Below are 22,500 nucleotides of genomic sequence, written 5' to 3' on the forward strand. Positions count from 1 at the left end.
CTTGCCATCAGCTGATTGGATATACTGTGAGTGACAAGAGCAGTGAGCCAATCCAAGCCTGCTATCACACAACTGGGTGCAACCCCCATTCTGGTGGAGACACATATCCGCCCCTGAGGAGAGAGAGGTAGTGTCATCACTGGATGGACATTGGGCCAGTCAGGAAGTATTTATGTCTTGGACCAATCAGGAAGTAGTTATGTCTTGGACAGATCGTGCCCTTAGTTTAGTGGGCAAGTATAATTTTAGAGTGATGTTCAGATAACTTACTTAAAAACAAAAGAAGAGACACAAGAAGAAGTATCTCCCATAGAAATAAATGGGGTTAGTTCCTAACACAAACATGGCAGTCGTCTACACATATTCTGCCCCTTCAGCCGCCAAAAGTTGACATGTGAATACATCGTGCCAATCATGTGGTATGTTGTGAATAAATCGTGTCAATCGTGTAGTGTGATCTCGCAGCTGAAGCGAGGTTGGTGTTATGAAGTTCTGCCCGAAATAGATGCCCGATAAGTGCCCAAAATGTGTTGCAATATGGTTGCCGAGTGGAGGGACTTGCCTAAAAAGACTTTGACAAAATGTCCCTGTGCACAGATACTTCAGGTAGTATCCGTAGCAGTAGTCACCACACGCTACAGCCACCCCACACTATAACCACCCCACACTATAACCACCCCCACACTATAACCACTGCAGACTATAACCACCCCACACTATAACAACTGCACACTATAACCACCCCACACTATAACCACCCCCACACTATAACCACCTCACACTATAACCACTGCACACTATAACTCTATTCCACACTGGAATAATTGACTGATTTACTGTGTTATTGTCATTGCTCATCCCTCTTACCAATGAAACAGTAAATCAATCATTTTGTCCACGGTGCCCTGGCTACTTTAACTTTTTAACAACGTTGGTGTGTTGTGTTATTCACCCACCAGGCTTGGCCAAGGGGTGTATGATGACTAGTCCTGCCGGCCGGACGATGTTGGCATCAAGGCGCTGAGGTGTATGTGCCCCCCGAGTCTTCTGTAGCTGGAGGAGCTGGTTCCCCTGCCAGTCCGACACCCAGACGGAGTCCTCGAACACGGCCAGGCTGAAGGGGTGACCTGCAGGAGGGGAGATGAGACGTCACTGACACCCAACACCTCCACAACAGGGACAGCCACTACACCTCACAGGGATGCTACACGTAACTGAAGCATTCTGTTTACGTAGCGCCTGCTGCAACAATTAGCTTCTGCTAGAATCAATGAAAATGGCTACACTAGACATCATAGTGTTGCGTACATTCAAAAAGATTAGACCAGTCTTCTAAAACGTTTTTTTTTGTTTTTATCATTTAGCAGACACTTATATCCAAAGCGACTTTACGTCAATTATATTACAAGGACCATCCCCACAGCAACTCAGGGTTAAGTGCCTTGATCAAGGGGCAAGGGCACATTGGCCAGGAATTGAACCCACATTCAGCCCAGCTCCTTAGCTACCATGCAGTGGCTCCGGAGCACTTCACTTGTGGACCCATTGTGGCCCTGGTGATATAGCAGTGTACCAGAAAACCAGCTGGTACACTGGTAGTCTATTCGACACCAATATGAGAGAAAACCAGTTATGGTACACTGGTAGTCTATTTGACACCACTATAAGAGAAATAGCATTTTAAGGCATTATATCCTGAAAATATTCAGAGAATCCAGAGAAATCTTTGGGAACTACACACAATTCATCATTAAGCATTTGTAGACTATTAGTAAATGGTTGGTTCATCTTTTGTAAAGTATTGCTCATACATTATTTCTCATTAGTAAAGCACTTGTACATACAGTTATAAATGGGTTGTCCATTTATATTCATGGTTTTTAAATGGTTATACATTGTTTGTCCATGTATATGTTTATAAATTATTATTAGAAAGTGGTTTATAAAACATGTATTCACATCTTAACTAATCATTAGTGCCTATGTACATGTGACAACTGATAAATAATGGAAATATTACGTCTTCAACAAATTATTATGATTAACAAATGATTTATTAAGTATTAAAATGATTTATAAACATATTTTAGATATAGGCTTATTTAATATGAACACACACCATGTGTAAGTGTGTGTACAAATGCTTTACTGATGAGAAATAATGTATTAGCAATACTTTACAAATGATCAACAAGCCATTTACTAATAGTTCACAAATGCTTAATAAATTATGAATTGTGTGCAGTTATTATGAAGTGTTACCAAATCTTTGCATGGGAACAGGGCCGAAAAACAATATTGAATGGCCATGATCCTTCTGTTGCTCCAATAGCAGTGCATTAAACAGACCTCTCTCTGTAATGCAAATCACTGCATGGGCTCAGGAAAACCTCCGATAAACATTATCTATTAACACAGGTTAAAACTCTACCATGCAAAGAAGAATCCTTATGTAGCCCTGGTCCACACACTGGGCCTGGGCACAGGTAAAGTGGACAACTGTCCTGTGGTCAGACCAATCAAGATTTGACATTTGTTTTGGAAATTATGGACTTGTTATTAGCCTACAGTTCATAAGCCAGCGTTCATCATCATACAGGGGTCTTCTGCACATCTGGAATGATGTAGCTATTGGAGCAACATAGGCTGCCATCCAGACAAAATATTTTTCAGGGAAGGCCTTATACTTTCAGGAAGACAACGCCAAACTGCATTCTGCCCATGTTACAACAGCATGGCTCAATAGTAGAAGAGTCCAGCTGTTAAATTGATCTGCCTGCAGTCCAGACCTGACAGATCTGGAGCACCATGAAATGGAAAACATGAAGACCTCAAACTGTTGCACAGCTGAAATTCTAGAATTCAGTTCAAGAATGGGACAACATTTAATTTCCAAAACACCAGAAATTGTGTTCACAGTTCCTAAATGTTTAGAGACTGTTGTAAAGATGCAACACAGCAGTAAATATGTCCCTGTTCCAACTTTTATGAGACATGCTAACAGTTAATGGCATCAAATTCAAAATGAACATATAGTTTCCAAAAAACAATGAAATTATCATATTACATTTTATTGACAATGACATTGTCCCAACATTTTTCAAAATGGGGTTGTAATATATAAAATGGAGGCTCATTTATGGCTCTGCCTCACTCCACTGGACAACTATGAGCTACACGGCCAGCACAGTGTTCTGCTGATACCTGATAAGAACATGCTGATTAGCTGCTCCATGTGTGTGTGGTCCGTGTGTGTGTGCGTGTGAGTGTGTGTGTGTGTGTGTGTGTGTGTGTGTGTGTGTGTGTGTGTGTGTGACACAGAAGCCTCACCTACTTGCGTCTGGGTCAGTGTGTGTCGGTTGGCCCCGTCCAGATCAGCTGACTCTATGGCTCCTCTCTGCAGGTCGCACCAGTAGAGCCGCTCGGCATGCTGGTCTAGCGCCAGGCCGCTTGGGGTCAGCAGACCCTCACGAGCGATCAGCACACGGCCACCGCCGTCCAGCCTCGACGCCACCACAGAGGGACGGCCGCCCAAGTCTGTCCAGAACAGCTTCCTCAAGGACAAACACACACAAACACACAGAGACACACACACACACACACACACACACATAGATATACTCATGAGTATTTTCAACAAATTCTGTCAATGTGTCATTAGAAATGGCAAATGCAATCAAGTTATGTTCGAAACAGTGCTGCTTTAGTCATTCCAAATATTCTTTGTGTGTCTTGAAAACACTTTTTACCACTATAATCATGAGAAATGTGTAAAAGACTGTAAGACCGAATTTGGAATATCATTCACGATCACGATTTTAGGTTTCTCAGTATGACCATGAAAAAGAGCCTGAAGAACTCTACTGGCACTCCTCTCATGATTCTAGAAGCCATGTTAATCCCTGTTCCTTGTTCCGTGTTCCCTGCTGTCTAGCCAGCCTGTGATGGTGTGCCTCTGTGCATGTGCGCGTGCTGTGTGTGTGTGTGCACACGTGTGTGTATGCATGCATGCTAGTCCTTACTGGGCTTTGGGGTGGACAGTGATGCCCCGGGGCTTGTAGATGTCCGTGTCTATGAGCACCTCTCTGTGCTGGCCGTTCAGGCCACAGCGGGAGATGCTGGGACCCCTGCAGCAGACACAGCACAATGAAGACCGCCACACTGGGATGCTTCAGGAGCCAGCGGCATTTAGCTATAATATATTACATATAGCAGCACGGCCTTGGACTACACTGGACCATAGCATAACATTAGCACAGCATCTTCCCACAGCACACCATAGCATAACATTAGCACAGCATCTTCCCACAGCACTCCATAGCATAACATTAGCACAGCATCTTCCCACAGCACTCCATAGCATAACATTAGCACAGCATCTTCCCACAGCACACCATAGCATAACATTAGCACAGCATCTTCCCACAGCACACCATAGCATAACATTAGCACAGCATCTTCCCACATCATACCATAGCATAACATTAGCACAGCATCTTCCTACATCACACCATAGCATAACATTAGCACAGCATCTTCTCACACAGCATTCCATAACATTACATTAGCACAGCATCTTCCCACAGCACACCATAGCATAACATTAGCACAGCATCTTCTCACACAGCATTCCATAACATAACATTAGCACAGCATCTTCTCACACAGCATTCCATAACATAACATTAGCACAGCATCTTCTCACACAGCACTCCATAGCATAACATTAGCACATCATCTTTCTACATCATACCATAGCATAACATTAGCACAGCATCTTGCTACAGCATATCATAGCATAGTCTTATGTGACTAGGGTCAAATATTGCTTTTGTATTATGTAACAAATAGAATAGTATTAAACATTACTAGATGTTAAAAACTGATAAAACTAGGTCTAATCAGAGAATGTCTAATAAGGGGAGAACTGCCACTCTCGGAAAACTTCCGGTTTCTGAACTGGTTGCAGTTCCTTCTGTGGTTCCACATAGACCTCTCCAGAATATATCCCGCCTCCTAACTTCCGTATCCATCCAACTTCCGGGCGTGGATTGTCTATGGGAAATAACATGGCGTTTTGAAAGATCGTACCTGTCAAACTCTGTAGGTGACAAAGTAGAAAAAGCTGCTGGGCAGATTGGCCTACACACTTCTGCCATCTAGTTTCCACTGGATTTTTTGATTTTCGGTGCCGTTTGAGTAGTATAGTCTATAGTATACTACTTAAACGGCACCGACAATCAAAAAATCCAGTGGAAACTATATGGCAGAAGTGTGTAGGCCAATCTGCCCACCAGCTTTTTCAACTTCGCTACCTACAGATGTTTTACCGGTATGATATTTCGAAACGCCATGTTAGTCCCCATAGACAATCCACGCCCGGAAGTTGGATGGATACGGAAGTTACGGAGGCGGGACTTATTCTGGAGAGGTCTATGAGAGCGCTCGTCCACGAGTGCAGAATGCATGGAGGTCTATGGAGCTGTACCCCTCAAAATCCACTTTTCTCGGGATATAATTTTTTTTCAAGTAATTTGAGTATTGTATTCGAAAGGGGAGGCAAAGAAAATACACTTGGTTGAGTATTATATTTTTTAAAGTCACTTAATTGTTCTTAAAAGCCTTTCAAATGTGTCAATGACGTCATTCATTAGCACAATGCTAGCGTGTTATGTGCAACAACGACCCAACCTGTAAGAAATCAAAAGGACATAAGTACTCGTTCATTCAACTTTTGACCTATAACCCATGTTGAAATTATACAAACTACAATCAAATCTGAGATTTGTCAACGACAATCAGGTGAAAGAGACAATTTTAGCCGTCTAGCGCCATTGACTCCCATTCATTCTGCACTCATGGCGATCGCCCCCAGTGGAACTCTGGTGGAACTGCATCCAAAATTCGGTACAATGGGATTTAATACGGAGTGGCAAGGCTCTCTGTAGACGGGCTCTGGTCTAATTCAAGACTCTATTCCTCAGTGGTTGGTGGATTGAGTTGCCCAGTGCTCTCCGTTCCTGTGGTAGTTTTGGGTCGTTTAAGAGGGGTCTAAAGACATTCCTGTTCAACATTGAACTTGATTGAATTGATATTGTTGTTTATTATTACTATTCTCCTTATTATATTTGACCAACATTCTAATCTGTTCCCTGTTCAATTTTAAATATTATGTTGTTTTGTATTTGTGTGTCACTTTGGACAAAGGCATCTGCCAAATCCATAACCATAACCATAGATGTATCACAATGACACAACACAGAGCCAAAATTAAATTTCTAGATGTACCGCAGAGCGGTACAAAATATGACCGCCGCCCAGTCCAGCACATGTTTCCCACAAAAATAAGTCACGCTGAAAGGCATATATGATTCTAACTGTCTCACTGAATTGCATTATGTACACTCAATTCTCACTGGTATCTGCTAGACAACAAGTACCAAAACATGATTAGTTCATCGATTTCATAATCGATTTCGATTTCACATGTAATATACATTTTATACAACCCCACCCCCATCTTGCCTGTTCATAATTCTGAGAAATTCTTGAATTGTGTGCATGTGTGCGTGTACATGTTTATGTTTATGTGTGTGTGGGTGTGTGTGCGTGCATGTGCATGTGCTTGTGTGTTTGCCTGTTTATGTGCCTGTGTGTGTGCATGTGTATCTGTGTGCAGGATTACTGTGAATGTATGTGTGTGCGTGTGTATCTGTTTATGCACATGTGTGCATATGGAATGGGTTTACATGACCCCTGGAGGCAAACAAACGCAAAAAATTGGTCATCCTAGGCCCTACGGTTCTCAAAATATTTACAGAAAACTGTGTCTGCCCTACCCTCCTTTCGGGGGGTCCAGTCCAGCGGGGGGGCTACAGATCAAAAGGAAAAGCAATGGTTCCATGCTATCCATGTGGGGTTACATGCCCACCAAGTTTCGTGTACCCCGGTCTTTCAGTGTCCTGGGAATTCTTGACGGAAATTTGGACATGCGAAAAAAAAAAAAAAAAAAAAAAAAATTCTGACTAAACCTATATGACCGCCGCTTCGCTGCGCGGCGGTCATAATAATACAGAATGAACTGGAAAAGAGTAGCAAACTAGAATTTAATAGAAAAGTAATATTAAAGTAATAATTTAAATTTGTAAATGAAAGTCATGCAATTATTATCTGCCATATCTCGAACAGAGCTAAGTTGTGTGTGAGTGCTGAACTGACCCTCTGTCGGTCCAGTAGAGCTTGCGGTTCATCCAGTCCACGGCCAGCCCCTCGGCGGAGTCCACCCCAGAAGACACCACTACCTCTCGGGCACCGCCGGTCAGATCTGCCCTCTCTATCTGACCCTGGGCCATGCTGGAGAAATACACCTGAGAGAGGGTAGAGAGATGGGAATACACTCATGAGCAAACACACACGCACACACACACACACACACCTATACACCATCCACATTCTGATCACTTGTACATCACATTGCCACTAGAGGGCAGTGTGAATCTTGTCACTTCCTGAGAGGATTCTACCACTGAACACTTTCAGGAAGCATTGCACTTCAAACAAACACACACACACACACTCACACAAACACACACACACACACACACACACACACCTTGCTCTCTACAGGGTCATAGTCCAGGGCAATGATGGTTCCTCCGGGTTCTTCTACGACCTTCCTAGATTCGGTTCCGTCTGTCTTCAGCTGTTGGATGTCCACCAGGTTAGCGAAGAGCAGGTAAGGAGGAGGACCTGGAACAGAGATGGGAGAACATCAGGAAAGGCCAGAGCTGTGTCTTTGTGTGTGTGTGTGTGTGTGTGTGTGAGTGTGTCTTTGTGTATGTGTGTGAATGTGTGTGTGTGTGTGAGAGAGAGAGAGAGAGAGAGAGAGAGAGAGTGTGTGTGTGTGTGTGTGTGTATGTAAGCACCACCTGTGGCAGTGCAGCGTCTCCCGTCTGGCTGCAGCTTGTATCCAGGTGCGCACTCACACTCCCAGCGGCCTGCTCCGAGAGGCACACACACCTGACTACACCCACCTCTGTCAGCAGCAGTGCATCCTGGGAAATCAGAGTTGAGTATAGGGGACAGTATGAGCTACTACAACAAACTGCCATACACACACACACACACAAACACACACACACACACACACATCCCCACAGACATATACCCAAACCATATACTCAAACTAAACACACACACACATACCCCCCCCCCCCCCACACACACACACACATATATCACCACACACACACACACACACACACATTGTCACTGAACACACCTGAACAGGAGTGTCCATCGGGCTGCAGGAGAGACCCCTCTGGGCATACACACACATCTCCCTTCTGTGTGTGTACACAGTCGTACTCACACAGTGTAGCGTTCTCCACACACGGCGTCCGCTCTGATGAGAAAGGTACAGGGGTCAAATCTGAAGTCAAGGTTCAAAGTTCAAAAGGTTTCATCTCAAGGCAAGGCAAGACATCTTTATTTGTATAGCGCATTACTCAAGGCTTCACATCATCCGAGACCAGAGATCATATACAATGGACACATACACATCTTGAAAAGGAAAATAAAAATACACTAAAAGGGAAAATAGAAATGTGGAAATATGAGAAATTGAAAAATATAAAAGAAATAAAAATACATAAGTTGCTATATCATCCAACATAAAAAAGAGCATAAAATAGATATGTCATAAAAGGTCATAAAATAGATAGTCCTGAGTGCATGTAATTAAGAATAAAAAAGGCATAAATAATATAAATAGAATAAAATAAAATAGAATGGAATAAAAGTAGTAAAACAAAATGTGTTAAAGGTGCTCTAAGCGATGCCACACGTTTTTTAGGCTAAAACATTTTATGTCACTTAGGCCTACTGAAAACATCACCTAACCAACCGCTAGCTGTCTGTGTCCTGAATACACTGTAAAAAAACGCGATCTCTGTGGACAGCCCAGGCTCCAAAAACGGCAACAAAAACAACCTGGGCAAACCTAGCCCATAAAAACATAACAAACTGTTCCAGCAAATCACAGACGAGATGCGCGTTTAGGAGAGTTTTAATTGCACGGGAGCAGCACGGGAGGGAGGGGGAGGAAGCGAGCTAGCTCTCTGTTTTGTTTGAAAGTCAACAGAAGTGACGTTACCCAGCATCGCTTAGAGCACCTTTAAGAAAATATAAAATCATAAATAAAACCAATAAAACACAGAGTGCAATTTAAAATATCTCTGTGTAATCAGACAAGAGTCTTGCCTTGAGTCTGAATTTAAAACAGGTAGCAGCTGGAGCATTTTCTTACTGTAGGTCCTGAAGTTGGTTCCTGAGCTGAACTGCATAGTAGCAGTAGCAAATGCTGCTTCACCATATTTCGTTCTGACAGTGGGTAGTCAGTGTATTGTCAAGTTTTGACAATAGCCACAACAAACAAATTCAAATTCTGACCCCGACAATCACAACAAACCCCTCACAGGACCCCGGTGGGTTGACAATTCTCTTGAATTCCTGCAATTTGATCCACAACATTTTGAGAATTCCCTCAGCAAATGGTTGTTGAGTGACAGCTATGGACCAACTGACTCGGCCAACTCTGGTGGGGACAGGACCTGAGCCGATTCCTCGAGAGATTCCATCTAACTACTCTGTTCTGCCGTCCTCATCTCAACTCCTCGGGTAACCTAGCGACCAGGTCAGGTAACCCTAAGTAACCCAGAGATCGTGATAATGTATAGGGTGGTGTCCTCACAGCCATGCTGGAAGAACATCAGCAGTGGGAGAGGGGAGTGCCAAGCCCTGCTTCAGTCGCTCTGCATTATGCCTGGCGTGTTTAGCTAAGAGAACTAGTCAGGACATCACATTCACCGCGGGGTCAGCCCGGCTGCTTTCGACAATCCACGTCAATCCAGATCACCACATGATTCCAACACTGAGGCTCTGTTTCCTGCTGTTGTGTTTTCCCCAACTCACACATGGACAATTGTCAGGCTATTTTTTTTTTCCACACGAGTAACAAATGTGTGTGGGAAGAGACATTTCTTGACAAGTTGACCTGGCCAGTGATCTATTTAAAGAGTGGCACCGAAGGTGGAAACCTGGAATCTCCCGTCTATTTTATCAGCCATTGCACACCACTTGGGGCGGCTTACCCTCGACTGAACTTCTCATCCTCAAAACAAACGCTAACTCCAAAACACGAACATGGTTGTTCATGGCAGTTTACGGCTCTTTGCTAAATCTGTGTGAGTTAGATAAGACCCAATACATGTGCTCAAACATTTTCCACTCTGTGGACTAAAAACACATGTGTCTCTCCCTTTCACTGACAATAATATGGCACAGTTAATAAAGCCATAACTTTGTAACTAAGTGCATAGTCGGGATTGGGGAATGGGGGTGGTGCCAGTCCAAGGTGTTGTCCAGTAGCCTATTATATGGGAAGCAGTGGAGCACAGTCTTAAAACCATGTGAAGAGTTCAGATGCAAAACCCTCTAAATCCGTCTGACCACATTTCTTTTAAATGAGCATTTAAAATCCGGTTCCTATAGGTTTTTGCATAGAAATCGATATTTCAGACCAGGAAGAGAGTGTTATTTAGTGGGTTTTGAAGTTAAATTATTTGATTAACGTATACTATGTGAGGAGAGCATTCACTCACCATCTTTATCCCATTTTTGACGTAGGTGGCATTTAGAGGCTTTTGCATCTGAACCCTTCATGTATTGATCAATGTAATAATGCTGATGTATTGATCAATGTAATAATGCTGATGTATTGATTAATGTGATAATGCTGATGTATTGATCAATGTAATAATGCTGATGTATTGATTAATGTAATAATGCTAATGTATTGATCAATGTAATAATGCTGATGTATTGATTAATGTAATAATGCTGATGTATTGATCAATGTAATAATGCTGATGTATTGATTCATGTAATACTGCTGATGTATTGATCAATGTAATAATGCTGATGAATTCTTGTGAGACCAAACACCCCACTTCTGCTGTTTCTCTAGCTCTCTGTTATGTGCAGTATGAGGTTTTGACTGTTTCTGATTATGACATCTTGTACACAAACAACACACAGCCCAATTATCCAGGGCTGTATTATATTAATTGCGTTATCCAAATATGTCAAATCTGTTAGCAATGCTAAATCCTCCCTTACTTTAACAGTTATTGAGCATATCAAACATCAAACCTGCACATAGAGGGGGGGACACAGAAAGAAAACTTTTACAAATGGAATGTTTTTGGATCTTCACCCTTAAAACTCTTCAGCCTAGGGGTACGAATGATGAATTTGTCTTAACTTGCTTTTTGTGATTATAGAATTCACCAATGACATGATGAAGAACTATCGATTAGGATAAAGACAAAGATAATTCTGACCTGTATTTTTGCAGTTTAGCCTATAACATTTGCTATTGACAATGTCTATATAATGTTTATGACATTATTGATGTTGGGTATCTTTTGGGGTATTGTATTTGTATATGTCCACCTGGACTATGGACTACGCACACTGACTTAGTGTTCACTTACGTTCATTGGGTGATTGGTGCAGGAACCTATAAGAGGCCTCAGCAGCCTGGTGACGTTTTTTAAACTGAGAACACTAATGAGGCCCGAAATGTTTGTTACCTTTTGTTTCATGGCCTTTCAGCACATTTGATTACATTTTTGATATCATACTGCCCTTGAGTGCAGTCCCTTCGTTTTCTACATTTTGACTGTGCAATGCTAAATGAACATTAAAAAGGAGCTATAGGCTAACTGGAACAAACCACTTCCAGGGAATTATGCGAAGCTAGGCTTCAAACGGTGTCAAAATGGGTTATAGCACACACAGAGAAGAGAAGGTTATGTATCCTCTTATCCAACTAGATGGCAAAGTTGGCATGTTCCTTTAAGACATCATGATGTTGTGAGTGTTTTAAAAAAAACACAAGTTAAATGGAGAGCTGATTGTGCCAGCCCAGAAAAGGCTTTAGTGGAAACCCCCAGGTTTGCTCTTTATGTTCGGTTCCAGTTTGCTCTGCATATTGTGCCTGCGGAAGCGTGGGGTGGGGTGGGGTGGGGTGGGGTGGGGTGGGGGTGGGGGGGTTGTGCAGTGTGGACAAAGTCAGCAGGGTGAGCAGGAGCAAGCTTCTTACCCTGAGCTGGGTCAAAACCCTAACGGATGTCACTGCCATAATCCTATATTCGGAAGAGGAATGCAAGACAAGAGAGAGAGAGAGAGAGAGAGAGAGAGAGAGAGAGAGAGAGAGAGAGGCAGGTGAGCTGTGTGTGTGTGTGTGTGTGTGTGTGTGTGTGTGCATGCAGTGCGCATGCGTGCATATGAGTATGTGTCCTGTGTGAACTGGAAGAGGAAAAGATGCAACACCCCCGTGCCTATCAAGATAGGTCTGAATGGAGAAGATGGAGGTCTGTGGCTGTGCAGTTGATGTAAAAGGAGAGGATTCAAACTGAGTGCAAGTCGGACATAGTAAGACTTGTGAAGAGAAGATGTCTCCTCCAAATAGCACTTAGAGGAGAAGACAAAGCTCTGCTCTGACCAGCATCTTCTGCATCATCATCACCAGCATTGTCACACCAGCATCATCTTTCTCTCACTCTCTTCCTCATCTGTCTCTCTCTCTTTATCTCACTCTCTTTCTCTCTCTCTTTTTTTCTCTCTCTTCCTCATCTCTCTCTTTCTCTCTTTCTCTCTCTTTCTCTCACTCTCTTCCTCATCTCTCTAATTATTCCACTCTCATTGTGTTACTGCTCTACAGTTCAGCCACCTCTCTTTCTATCTTTGTCCTTCTCTCTGTACATACCCAGCCTTTGGTCTTTTTTCTAATCATGGAACAAAAGGGCACGCACATCCACATTTTTATTTTTCTGGTGCTCACTCAAAACTGAACTGAAGATGAAAATCAAACGAAATATCTGCACAGTGTTAGACAATCCCATACACTTTATTCCGCAGTGTTTCAATCTTAAAAGATCTTCGTCAGGCATGGTAAAATCATATCACAAGGCAAGACAAGAATATAAAGACACATAATGACTGTGTCTTTATATTGTTACAGGATAAAGTGTATGGGAGGGTCTAACAGTGTGCAGATCTTTATTTTTATTTGTAATCGTGCCCATGCCAATCCTGTACATCCATGTCCACCCTTTGCTCTTAATCTGCTTGGACCAGGTCTGACCTTGTAGGACTGGACGCAGGGTCAGAGTTGTGGACCTCTAAACCAGCTCAGACATGCCCTTTCCCCAGACACCTTATGGACACAGATCAGCCCCGTGTGTAGGTGTTTGTTTGTGTAAGACAGAGTGAGGCCGAGAGTCCGACAGAGTTAGAGAGAGGGAGAGAGAGAGAAAGAGAGATTGATTGATTGATTGATTGATTGATTGATTTGATTTATTTGTGTTAGGGACCATACATAAAATACATTAATCTCAGTGAGAGAAGATGTTTCATATCTTATTGTAGCTATGAGCAAATAATACAAAAATAAATAGATAGATAGATAGATAGATAGATAGATAGATAGATAGAGAAAAGAGAGAGAGAGATAGTATTTGTCTCGGTCTACTTGTTTGTTTGTTGTTGAGTCTGAGAAGAGTAAAGCACTTGTTTTGGTTGGAGATTAAACATTCGGCAAAGTTGTGCAACCACTTCACAACTCACTCGATCAAATGATCTTACGAGACTTGTTCATCCGACTCCAGTCTGTTCTGTACAGTACATTACTCAGTGGCAGTGGCGCTATCATTCCACTCACTACTGAAGCCAAGTTCCCACCTGTTCTAATGGTGGAAATATCTCCACTGAGGTAGTGTGACCTTGAACCTAAAGGACAGTGTTGTGACCTCAGAGGCCTCACCGTGACAAGTCTTCAGGTCGGGTAGCAGGAGGTATCCATGGGGACAGGTGCAAAAGTAGGAGCCTGGAACGTTCTCACAGCCTAGGGAGCATCCGTGGGTCCAGAGGGCGCACTCGTTTACATCTGAAACACACACACACACACACATATAGATACTCATGAGTATTTTCAATTTTCAATATATCCTGAAAATGGGTTATTGTAAATGGTAAATGCAGTGTGTGCCGTACATTAGTGCTTTAGCTATTCCAAATATTATTTGTGTGTCCTGAAAATACTTTTTACCACTTTTATCATGAGAAATCATGAGAAACAGGTCACTGTCCGCCAGATCGTAATCACAACACACACACACACACACACACACACACACACACACACACACACACACACACACACACACACACACACACACACATTATAATAATGACATCTCCCCTTCATAAAGCATCACTCTCTCTGTCATAGAAACCCTTTTACTCATGAGTAACATTTACGCAATATGACATGAGTGGGAGTGGTGTTGGTAACAGAGCCATCTCTAGGCAGGGGCAAGGGTTGGCTAGGCCCACCCAAACATTGTGCGCTTGGCCCAAAATTATTTTTTTCATGGACAGGTTTTTCAGTTGGGCATCTGTGCAGTGTGCAGCCTCAAACCCAGTTTGGATGTAGATGTGGCGTTGAGTGTAAGGGTAGCCAGCTGGTACATAGCTGTGCCCAGATGTGGGCCAGACAAGCTTGGTTAAATACAATTACAATTTAGAAAGAGCTTTGACATTGTGTGTAAGCAGTTGTAAATAACTGCAAATTGTAAAAAGTTTTATTTGGAATATATATTTTTGCATATTTTTCTGTGTAGCCTTGGTTTAATGTAATGAAAAATGAATCCAAAAAGTCCACATAATTAGGCTATTTAACAGATGTTAAAAATGTCACTGTAGTGCCGAGCTTCAAATTGCTGATAAGGCCGAACTGCGACTCTTTAACCTTCTAACACTGTTCCGGTCAAAAATGACCGATTTACACATTCCCTGTACCATAAATATGGCATTTTTTATCAGATTGCCTCAAGATCTTATGATATCCTTCACAAAAGGCTTTTGAACACATAGAATTTATTGTGACTACTTTCTTTGAATTTTGAGTGATTTATTCAACGTAGAAACACTTTTTTTGTTCACGGTCAAAAATGACCGCCATAGGAAATGAATGGGAAAGAGTATAATTTTCATCCAGGAGATAAAATACATGTCCTTACACACACTCCTACAACTTACCACCAATGTTCCCACGCACATGCATGCATGCACACACAGAAGCACACACACACACACACACAAACAGACACAAATAGCCTACAGTACACACACATGGACACCCACTCACAGACACACACACACACACACACACACACACACACACACACACACAGTACATGTTGTCAGTTCATGTTGCCACTTGTATGTGTGAACCACCAATGTTCGCACACATATGCATTCACGCACATACAGAAACACACCCACCCCCACACACACACAAACAGACACACACACATACACACACGTACACCCACTCACACACACACACACACACACACACACAGTTCATGTTGTCAGTTCATGTTGTCATGTTGCCACTTGTGCATGTGAACCACCAATGGTCGCACACACAGGCATGCACGCACACACAGAAACACACACACACCCCACACACACACACACAAACAGACACATACACACACACACGCACACACACACAGTTCATGTTGTCATGTTGCCACATGTGCAGGAAAACCACCAATATTTGCACACACATGCATGCACACACACACAAACACTCACACCCACACACACACAAACAGACACATACACACATGCACATACACACATGCACACACACACACACACACACTTTGCTATGTTGCCCACCCAATATTTCTACCAGCCCACCTTAATATAGTAGGCTAGAACTAGAACTGGTTGGTAAAGGATATCACCACGGCTACAAGGTCGAAGGTCGAGTGCTAAAGGTAATTAGGGGGAAATGGAAAGACATATAAGCTACAGAAGTTGCCATGTTTACTGAGGGCAAAATGGAAAGACGCATACCTTCACAGAACTTGCCAAGGGCGAAATGGTTAAGATACACAGACGTTCACATGAGGTTGCCCTGTTTGCTGAGGGCAAAATGGTGAGATGCACATACCTTCGCAGATGTTGCCATGTTTACTGAGGGCGAAGCCATCTCTGCACTGGCACTGTCCCGTGTGCCCGTGGCCAGAGCACACCCTCACACAGCTCCCCGCACGCTCATCACACCCTGGACACAGCACCAACACACACAATAACCAAACTACACCTCAACATTACTGCACAACCAACGGCTGAGAATTGAACTCTACCTAACATCACAGCATAATGCCAAATTCCTGAATAATCATCAACCGTTGTGCCCTGAGTTTCCAAACTAAGAGAATCAAACTAAAACCATTAGGAGCTGGACGGAGCGGCGTGACTCACCAGCGTACCCAAACCTAGCACAGACACACATGAACATTAACAAATTAACAAATAGGCCTAATAAACAGTAAAACAAAACAAAAAATGTACCCCAGCGTACCCAAACCTAGCACAGACAGACATGAACATTAACAAATTAACAAATTGGCATAATAAAAAAATTAAAAAATCCAGGTGCTGGACATAGCATGACTTGCCAGCATACCCGTAACCCAGCACACTTATTTTAAATAATTAGGCTATAGGCCAACAAATAATAATAAAATGTAACAGACAATTCACAAAGCAATTTATAAAACACACACAAAAAGAATAAAATAAAAATAGGCTAAATCATGGCCATTGGTGACTCTCCTGGCATTGAACAATTAAAATGAAACTGATCTGGACATAGAGATGTGTTAAAAAAATGTTCAATGCTGTAATGAGGAATCAGGATAGATGGAGAGGTGAAAAGGAAGGATGGTCATCTGTGTGCGTTGTGTGTGGGGGGAGTGCATAGATGGAGAGATGAAAAGGAAGAATGGGCACCAGTGAAAGACATTGTTTGTGGCAATCTGCTGTGGTGAACTGCTTTTTGTTATCTTCATAACATTTTGATATGCTGCCTGCAAGTGCATAGAGGGAACAATGAGCTGATTCTATCAGCAGGAGACAGACCACTGACCTGGAGAGGGGTAAACCACATTCTCCACCACTGGTTGTTGGAGGGGATGTACCACTCGGATATCTCCAGGGGGGTGGAACAGGTGTTTGGAGTTAACTGTCTCTGGAGCACCCCCTGTGTACTTGTCCAGTCTTATGATATTTTGTGATGTTGATTCTGTGATGTACACATAGTCCAGGAACACAGACATCCTGAGAGTCTTCGATCTACAGAGTCAAAACAAAAACAGGCAAGGTCTTCTTTCAATAGCATTAAAACTCGCCTGCTGTCCACTGTATACAGTGAAACACAATAGTGACATACAATCTGTGACTTGGAAGAGGCAAACTGAGTGAAAGTTAATTTGCGCATTCATCCATTCACCTTTTCATTGATACATGAATTAATTCATGATTAATTTATCTGTCCTCCCATCCATCCATCCATCCATCCATCTAGTGGATAACTGAACTGAACATGGACTGCAAATGTACTGACAGTTTTTAGTTACTCACTGTAAGGCCTGGTTGAAGACATTGATGACATTTCCATTGTAGTCACATGACCCGATGGCCCTGTGGTTCTCTAAGCCCTGCTGGATCCAGAACAGCCTTCGGTCCGAGTAATCTATGCTCAGCGTCTCCAGTCGGTCTGGGATCTTCAGAACCGTTGTGCCCGTCTCCCCGTTTGCGTCCGTGCGCTGGATGCTTGGCGTCACTCCATCTGACAGCCAAAATATAAATCTGGAGGAAGTGAGGAAAACATTCTCAGTGCTGCAGAATTCACAGTCAAGTCTTCACACCTGCAGTGAGACAGGACAACAATGGTTTCCAGAGAACTATTCAGTATTTTCTGAAAGAAATGTCTAGACAGGCAGATCACTAAAAACAGTATCTGCTGATTGTGTTATTCTTGCAGTTATTCTTCACCTCTAACCTGGGTGCAGGTTTTCCAAAATATGAGAGAAGAGTGACGTGAAGTTTGCACACAAGCCATCAGTTTTAAGCTGTCAGTAAAAAGCAAATGTTTTGACATGGAATCAAAATGGCCGCTGGCGTGTCAGGGGCTTGTGCTGCTCACAGAGGCCCTTTGATTGGGCTGGGAGGGCAGTACCAGTCTGGCCCCTCTCTGCTGCCGGTATGTGAGGAGCACTGGAGCAGATCTAGCACCCAAGTGCCAGCCATGTCTGAAGGAATGTGACTGTCTGAGGCACCAAGCATTATAGCATCTGGGAGGGAAAACAAGATGGCCGCCAACACAGTCACTTAAGCCTGAAGGGGGGAAAATGGGTGATATTGTAGTCATGAGCAGAGATGTGAGCTGTGTGTTTGTGAGACAGGACTTAAGAATGACCCCGGGTTATAGCTGAGTCACACTCATGTGACAAGGTGGGAGTCAGATGAACTCAGGAATCAGAGTGGAATGAGAGAATCTAGAGAGTGAGTCAGATGAATTCAGGAATCAGAGTGGAATGAGAGAATCTAGAGGGGGAGTCTGCATTGTAACGAGCCTGAGACTAGAGGAAAGGCCGAAAAGGCAGATTTACCGCTCATTTGGGTCCGTAACTATGCTGCTGGGCAGGGACAGCTGTCTTAGAAGGGTCCGCTCGTCTTTGCCATCTAGGCTGGCCATGTGAATGGTTCCAGTCTTCTGATTGGTCCACAGGAGAACATTGTGAATCCAGTCCACCGCCAAGCCTGATATGCCTTTCTCTGCAACAAGAAGCTTCTACAGACAGAGAGAGACAGAGAGAGGGAAAGGGAGAGAGATGGGAAATTATAGACTTAGGTGGTGTTCACATAGACACTCTTTCTTCATCTCCAGGTGCTCAAATTCAATTGTTTTTCTATGGAATGATGTGACTACATGATCACAATGCGCTTTGTGAATAAGTATATATACTCTTTTGATCTATGGTTTTGATCTATGGTGAGGGAAATTTGGTCTCTGCATTTATCCCAATCCGTGAATTAGTGAAACACACTCAGCACACAGTGAGGTGAAGCACACAGTAATCCCAGCACAGTGAGCTGCCTGCAACAACAGCGGTGCTTGGGGAGCAGTGAGGGGTTAGGTGCCTTGCTCAAGGACACTTCGGCCGTGCCTACTGGTCGGGGTTCGAACCGGCAACCCTCCGGTAACAGGTCTGAAGCGCTAACCAGTAGGCCACGGCTGCCCCAAAAAAGTGCAGACAGGAAAAAATGCAAGACTGAAAAAACTTGCTTAACTTTTGAAGTTGTTTAATGGGCTGTTGAAATGGGCTGTTGGGTAGTGATCATAGCAACAATATGTCCACAATCAATTTCCACCTATTTTTTTCTAACACTCATATTTGGGTCTATTTGGGTATATTTGGGGATGCTGTAGCCTGGAAGCACCTTTGAAATTACCGCCCCCTCCCCATGGATGATGCCACAGGGGGGTTGTCCACTTATTTACAGTCAGTGACAGCAGGGACAGGGTCGCTGCAGAGACACACATGTGCCATATAACAGCACTGAAGTTGAGAAGCAGAAGAAACAAGGAAAGAGAGCCTCTTTAGCAAAGAAGCCTAAAGTAAGTCACTGACTACGGAACCCTAGAGAGGTCATTACAAGATATGTTTAAGTGCATATCCAGAAATTGTGCGCTCATTTTATTAAATAGTGTGCTCATTTTACTAAATTGTGGTCTCAATTTAGTCAATTGTGTGCACATTTTACTTAATTGTGAGCACAATTTACTAAATAATTCACACTAAATATTCCGCTCTTTTTTACTAAATTGTACTCTCATTTTAATTTTTTTAAAATAAGAGCACAATTTAGTAAAATGAACACACGATTTAGTAAATTGGGTGCATGATATGGTAAAATGTGTGCACGATTTACTAAATTGAGCGTACAATCTAATAAAATGACACCACAATTTACTAAAACGAGAGCACTATGTAGTAAAACGAGCACACAATATACTAAATTGTTCACACAACCTAGTAAAATGAGACCACAATATAGTAAAATGAGCGCACAATTTAATAAAATGAGCACACATTCTCTTGATATACAAAAATATCTTGCAATGACACCGCCCAGGCTCCGTAGCTGTCTGTCATATCACTGTGTAATTTTCTACAGGGATACTGTCCACGTTGGCCGAATATTATAATGCCATGTTGTACCTAGTCATTGGTGAAAAAGTTGTCTACATAGCCATGCATCCAGAGTATTGCATTATATATATTGTCATGCTAGTTCAGTAATGTATCAGATCTCACAGTTTTGGTTTCTATAGCACCCAATTTGTACCCAGACAGAAAATTAACAAATCTCTCCTTTTATACTTGGACATTGGGAAAGCAGCCCACATGTAAAAGCATGATGAAGAGAGCTGAATAGAAGTGAAGGGCGCTAAGAACAGACGAGACGTGTGGGAACACATTAGCTAAGCTTACTTGTCTCTTTGTCCCATCCATGGCAGCTCTGCTGATGATGCCAGTTCGTCCATTGGCCCAGTACACCATTCCGGAAGGCAGGTGGAAATCCAGGTGCACCAACGTTCCAGCTCTGGCTACCACACGCTTCTGGTCCAGCCCATCCAGGTCCATGCGAAATATTGCGTTCCCATATCCAAAGATGAGGAATGGTTCCGGACCTACAGCAAGAGGTATCAAATAAAATGGTACATGACATATAGACAGACAGACAGGCATCCGTGTGTAAACACACATGCTTCAAAAGGTCCAATTCCAGTAAACCTCTCCAGGCCTTCACAGTTCTGTTCAACAGTAATTTGACTTCTTTACTTCTCAGCTCTGTTCTGTAATTGTTAGAGCAAACAGCACAGGCATTGGTAGCAATAGATGTGCATGCATGTCACAGTTTCCTTTTAAGTGTTTTTTACCATGAAGATTAAGCAATATCTTGGTGACGGCAAAATATCTCAACATCAGGAATGATATTCTGATGGTCAAAGGCCAAACTGATCACCCCAAGCCCCAGACAGAGAAGAGAAAAAATGTCTGACAGTTTTATGTAATTTTTTGTCCTAACTCTCTCTGACTTTGTGGGTCTTCACATCGGACCTCACAATGGCCTTTTGTACAGGTTCTCATTCAGCATGAGGGAAATTAATGATGAGGCATCCTTGTCTCTATTCAGCCCATTAGCAAGGGAGTTAGAGTATCCAAGCAACCACAGGAGAGATGAAAGACCTACTGAGGAAGACCTCTGTAGCCTGAGAGGACTGCGAGGTTGCTCTTAAATGGGGTTGAGGTATGGGGAGCCCGGAGGCCCAGCAATGTCATGACCTCATAGACAAGGAGAAACTGAGACTTTATTTAGCACATCAAGTTCAGGAAGCTGAGAAGGAAAGTCAGCAACCAGAGTATTGCTTTGTTACGTTATGGTAGTTTTATGTATTGTATGTCATGTTGTGTTATCAGGTTATTAGCTGTAGTAGGTGCAGTTATGGGATTAGGGTAGCAGATGATATTAGATTATTAGATTAGGTTGTGTTTGTCTTTGTTTGCTTGGTTTTGTAAGCATTTTCTGTATTTCTTTAATGGTTTGTCACCTCGTCACCTTCTGGAGACTTATGCTAAGCTAAATGCTTAGAAGCTAGCGGTTTAACATTAAAGTCATTTTCTGCACTTCAGTAGTCATCAACTAACTTTGACCTTAAAATAGACCCAGAGGCATGTGTGTTGGTGTGTGTGTGTGTGTGTGTGTGTGTGTGTGTGTGTGTGTGTGTGTCTGTTTGCTGGTCTCTGTATGCTTGTGAAATTCCTTTATTGGATTAAATTGTTAAATCGATTTCTTGGCCCTAAGACTCTGAGAATGAAGTCCCCAGCAGAAGAAGGTACATAAGTGTTCCAGACACTATCAATCGTATGTGCCAATCATTCATGGGTAGTGCTTTTTAGTATATTTCGTTTTCTTAGCCTGTCTTGGTGTACTGGAAATGGATCAGAATATTGTTGATTGTTTGTCCCATTGATGCAATTGGGGTGTAGAGCAGGTTTTTGAGGGAGTTGAGAGAGAAAGGAACATGGATCAAAGAGGATAATGTAGCGCAGAGGTTCCAGAGTTACTATGTTCAGTCTTGTTGCTATGTTCAGTCTTGTTGCTATGTTCAGTCTTCTTTGACGTGGATGCTTGATAGTCACTGTGTTTCCAGAGGTTCCAGAGTTGCTATGTTCAGTCTTGTTGCTATGTTCAGTCTTGTTGCTATGTTCAGTCTTCTTTGACTTGGATGCTTGATAGTCACTGTGTTTCGTGGGACATGCCCTGCATGGCTGCCCAGCTTTGTGACTTAACATCCCTTTAGCCCATGGAGACAATTATATGCTAATCAAGTTTGTGGTCTTTTTAGGTCTTCACAAGCAACTGAGCCCAGCGATGTGATGGATGACAGTGTCTATGGCAAAGGATGATGAGGAGGAGGAATGTTTGAGTTGGGGGGCTTGG

At 42.8% G+C, this 22,500-nt stretch overlaps 1 protein-coding gene across 1 annotated transcript in view; it reads right to left on the reverse strand.

The window, feature by feature from the left end:
- Positions 1–22,500, reverse strand: part of egf (epidermal growth factor) — a 35,281-nt gene that overhangs the window by 10,560 nt on the left and 2,221 nt on the right. Inside the window, exons 2-15 of the mRNA XM_076286617.1 lie at positions 20,487–20,686; positions 18,600–18,781; positions 17,569–17,796; positions 17,075–17,280; positions 16,094–16,207; positions 13,889–14,011; positions 8,282–8,404; positions 7,929–8,054; positions 7,613–7,749; positions 7,219–7,367; positions 4,023–4,127; positions 3,331–3,554; positions 957–1,127; positions 1–113 (exon numbers count right to left, since the gene is read on the reverse strand). The exon at positions 1–113 is cut by the window's left edge and continues 37 nt beyond it. Coding sequence (XP_076142732.1) covers positions 1–113; positions 957–1,127; positions 3,331–3,554; positions 4,023–4,127; positions 7,219–7,367; positions 7,613–7,749; positions 7,929–8,054; positions 8,282–8,404; positions 13,889–14,011; positions 16,094–16,207; positions 17,075–17,280; positions 17,569–17,796; positions 18,600–18,781; positions 20,487–20,639 — 2,154 coding nt within the window. The 5' untranslated portion in view covers positions 20,640–20,686. The remainder of the gene's footprint in view (positions 114–956; positions 1,128–3,330; positions 3,555–4,022; positions 4,128–7,218; positions 7,368–7,612; positions 7,750–7,928; positions 8,055–8,281; positions 8,405–13,888; positions 14,012–16,093; positions 16,208–17,074; positions 17,281–17,568; positions 17,797–18,599; positions 18,782–20,486; positions 20,687–22,500) is intronic.

This window comes from Alosa pseudoharengus, unplaced genomic scaffold (genome assembly GCF_046254945.1).
Source record: "Alosa pseudoharengus isolate Yale_2024_CS ecotype anadromous, Long Island Sound unplaced genomic scaffold, YU_APseudo_1.1 YU_APseudo_1.1_scf_16, whole genome shotgun sequence".
Taxonomy (NCBI): domain Eukaryota; kingdom Metazoa; phylum Chordata; class Actinopteri; order Clupeiformes; family Clupeidae; genus Alosa; species Alosa pseudoharengus.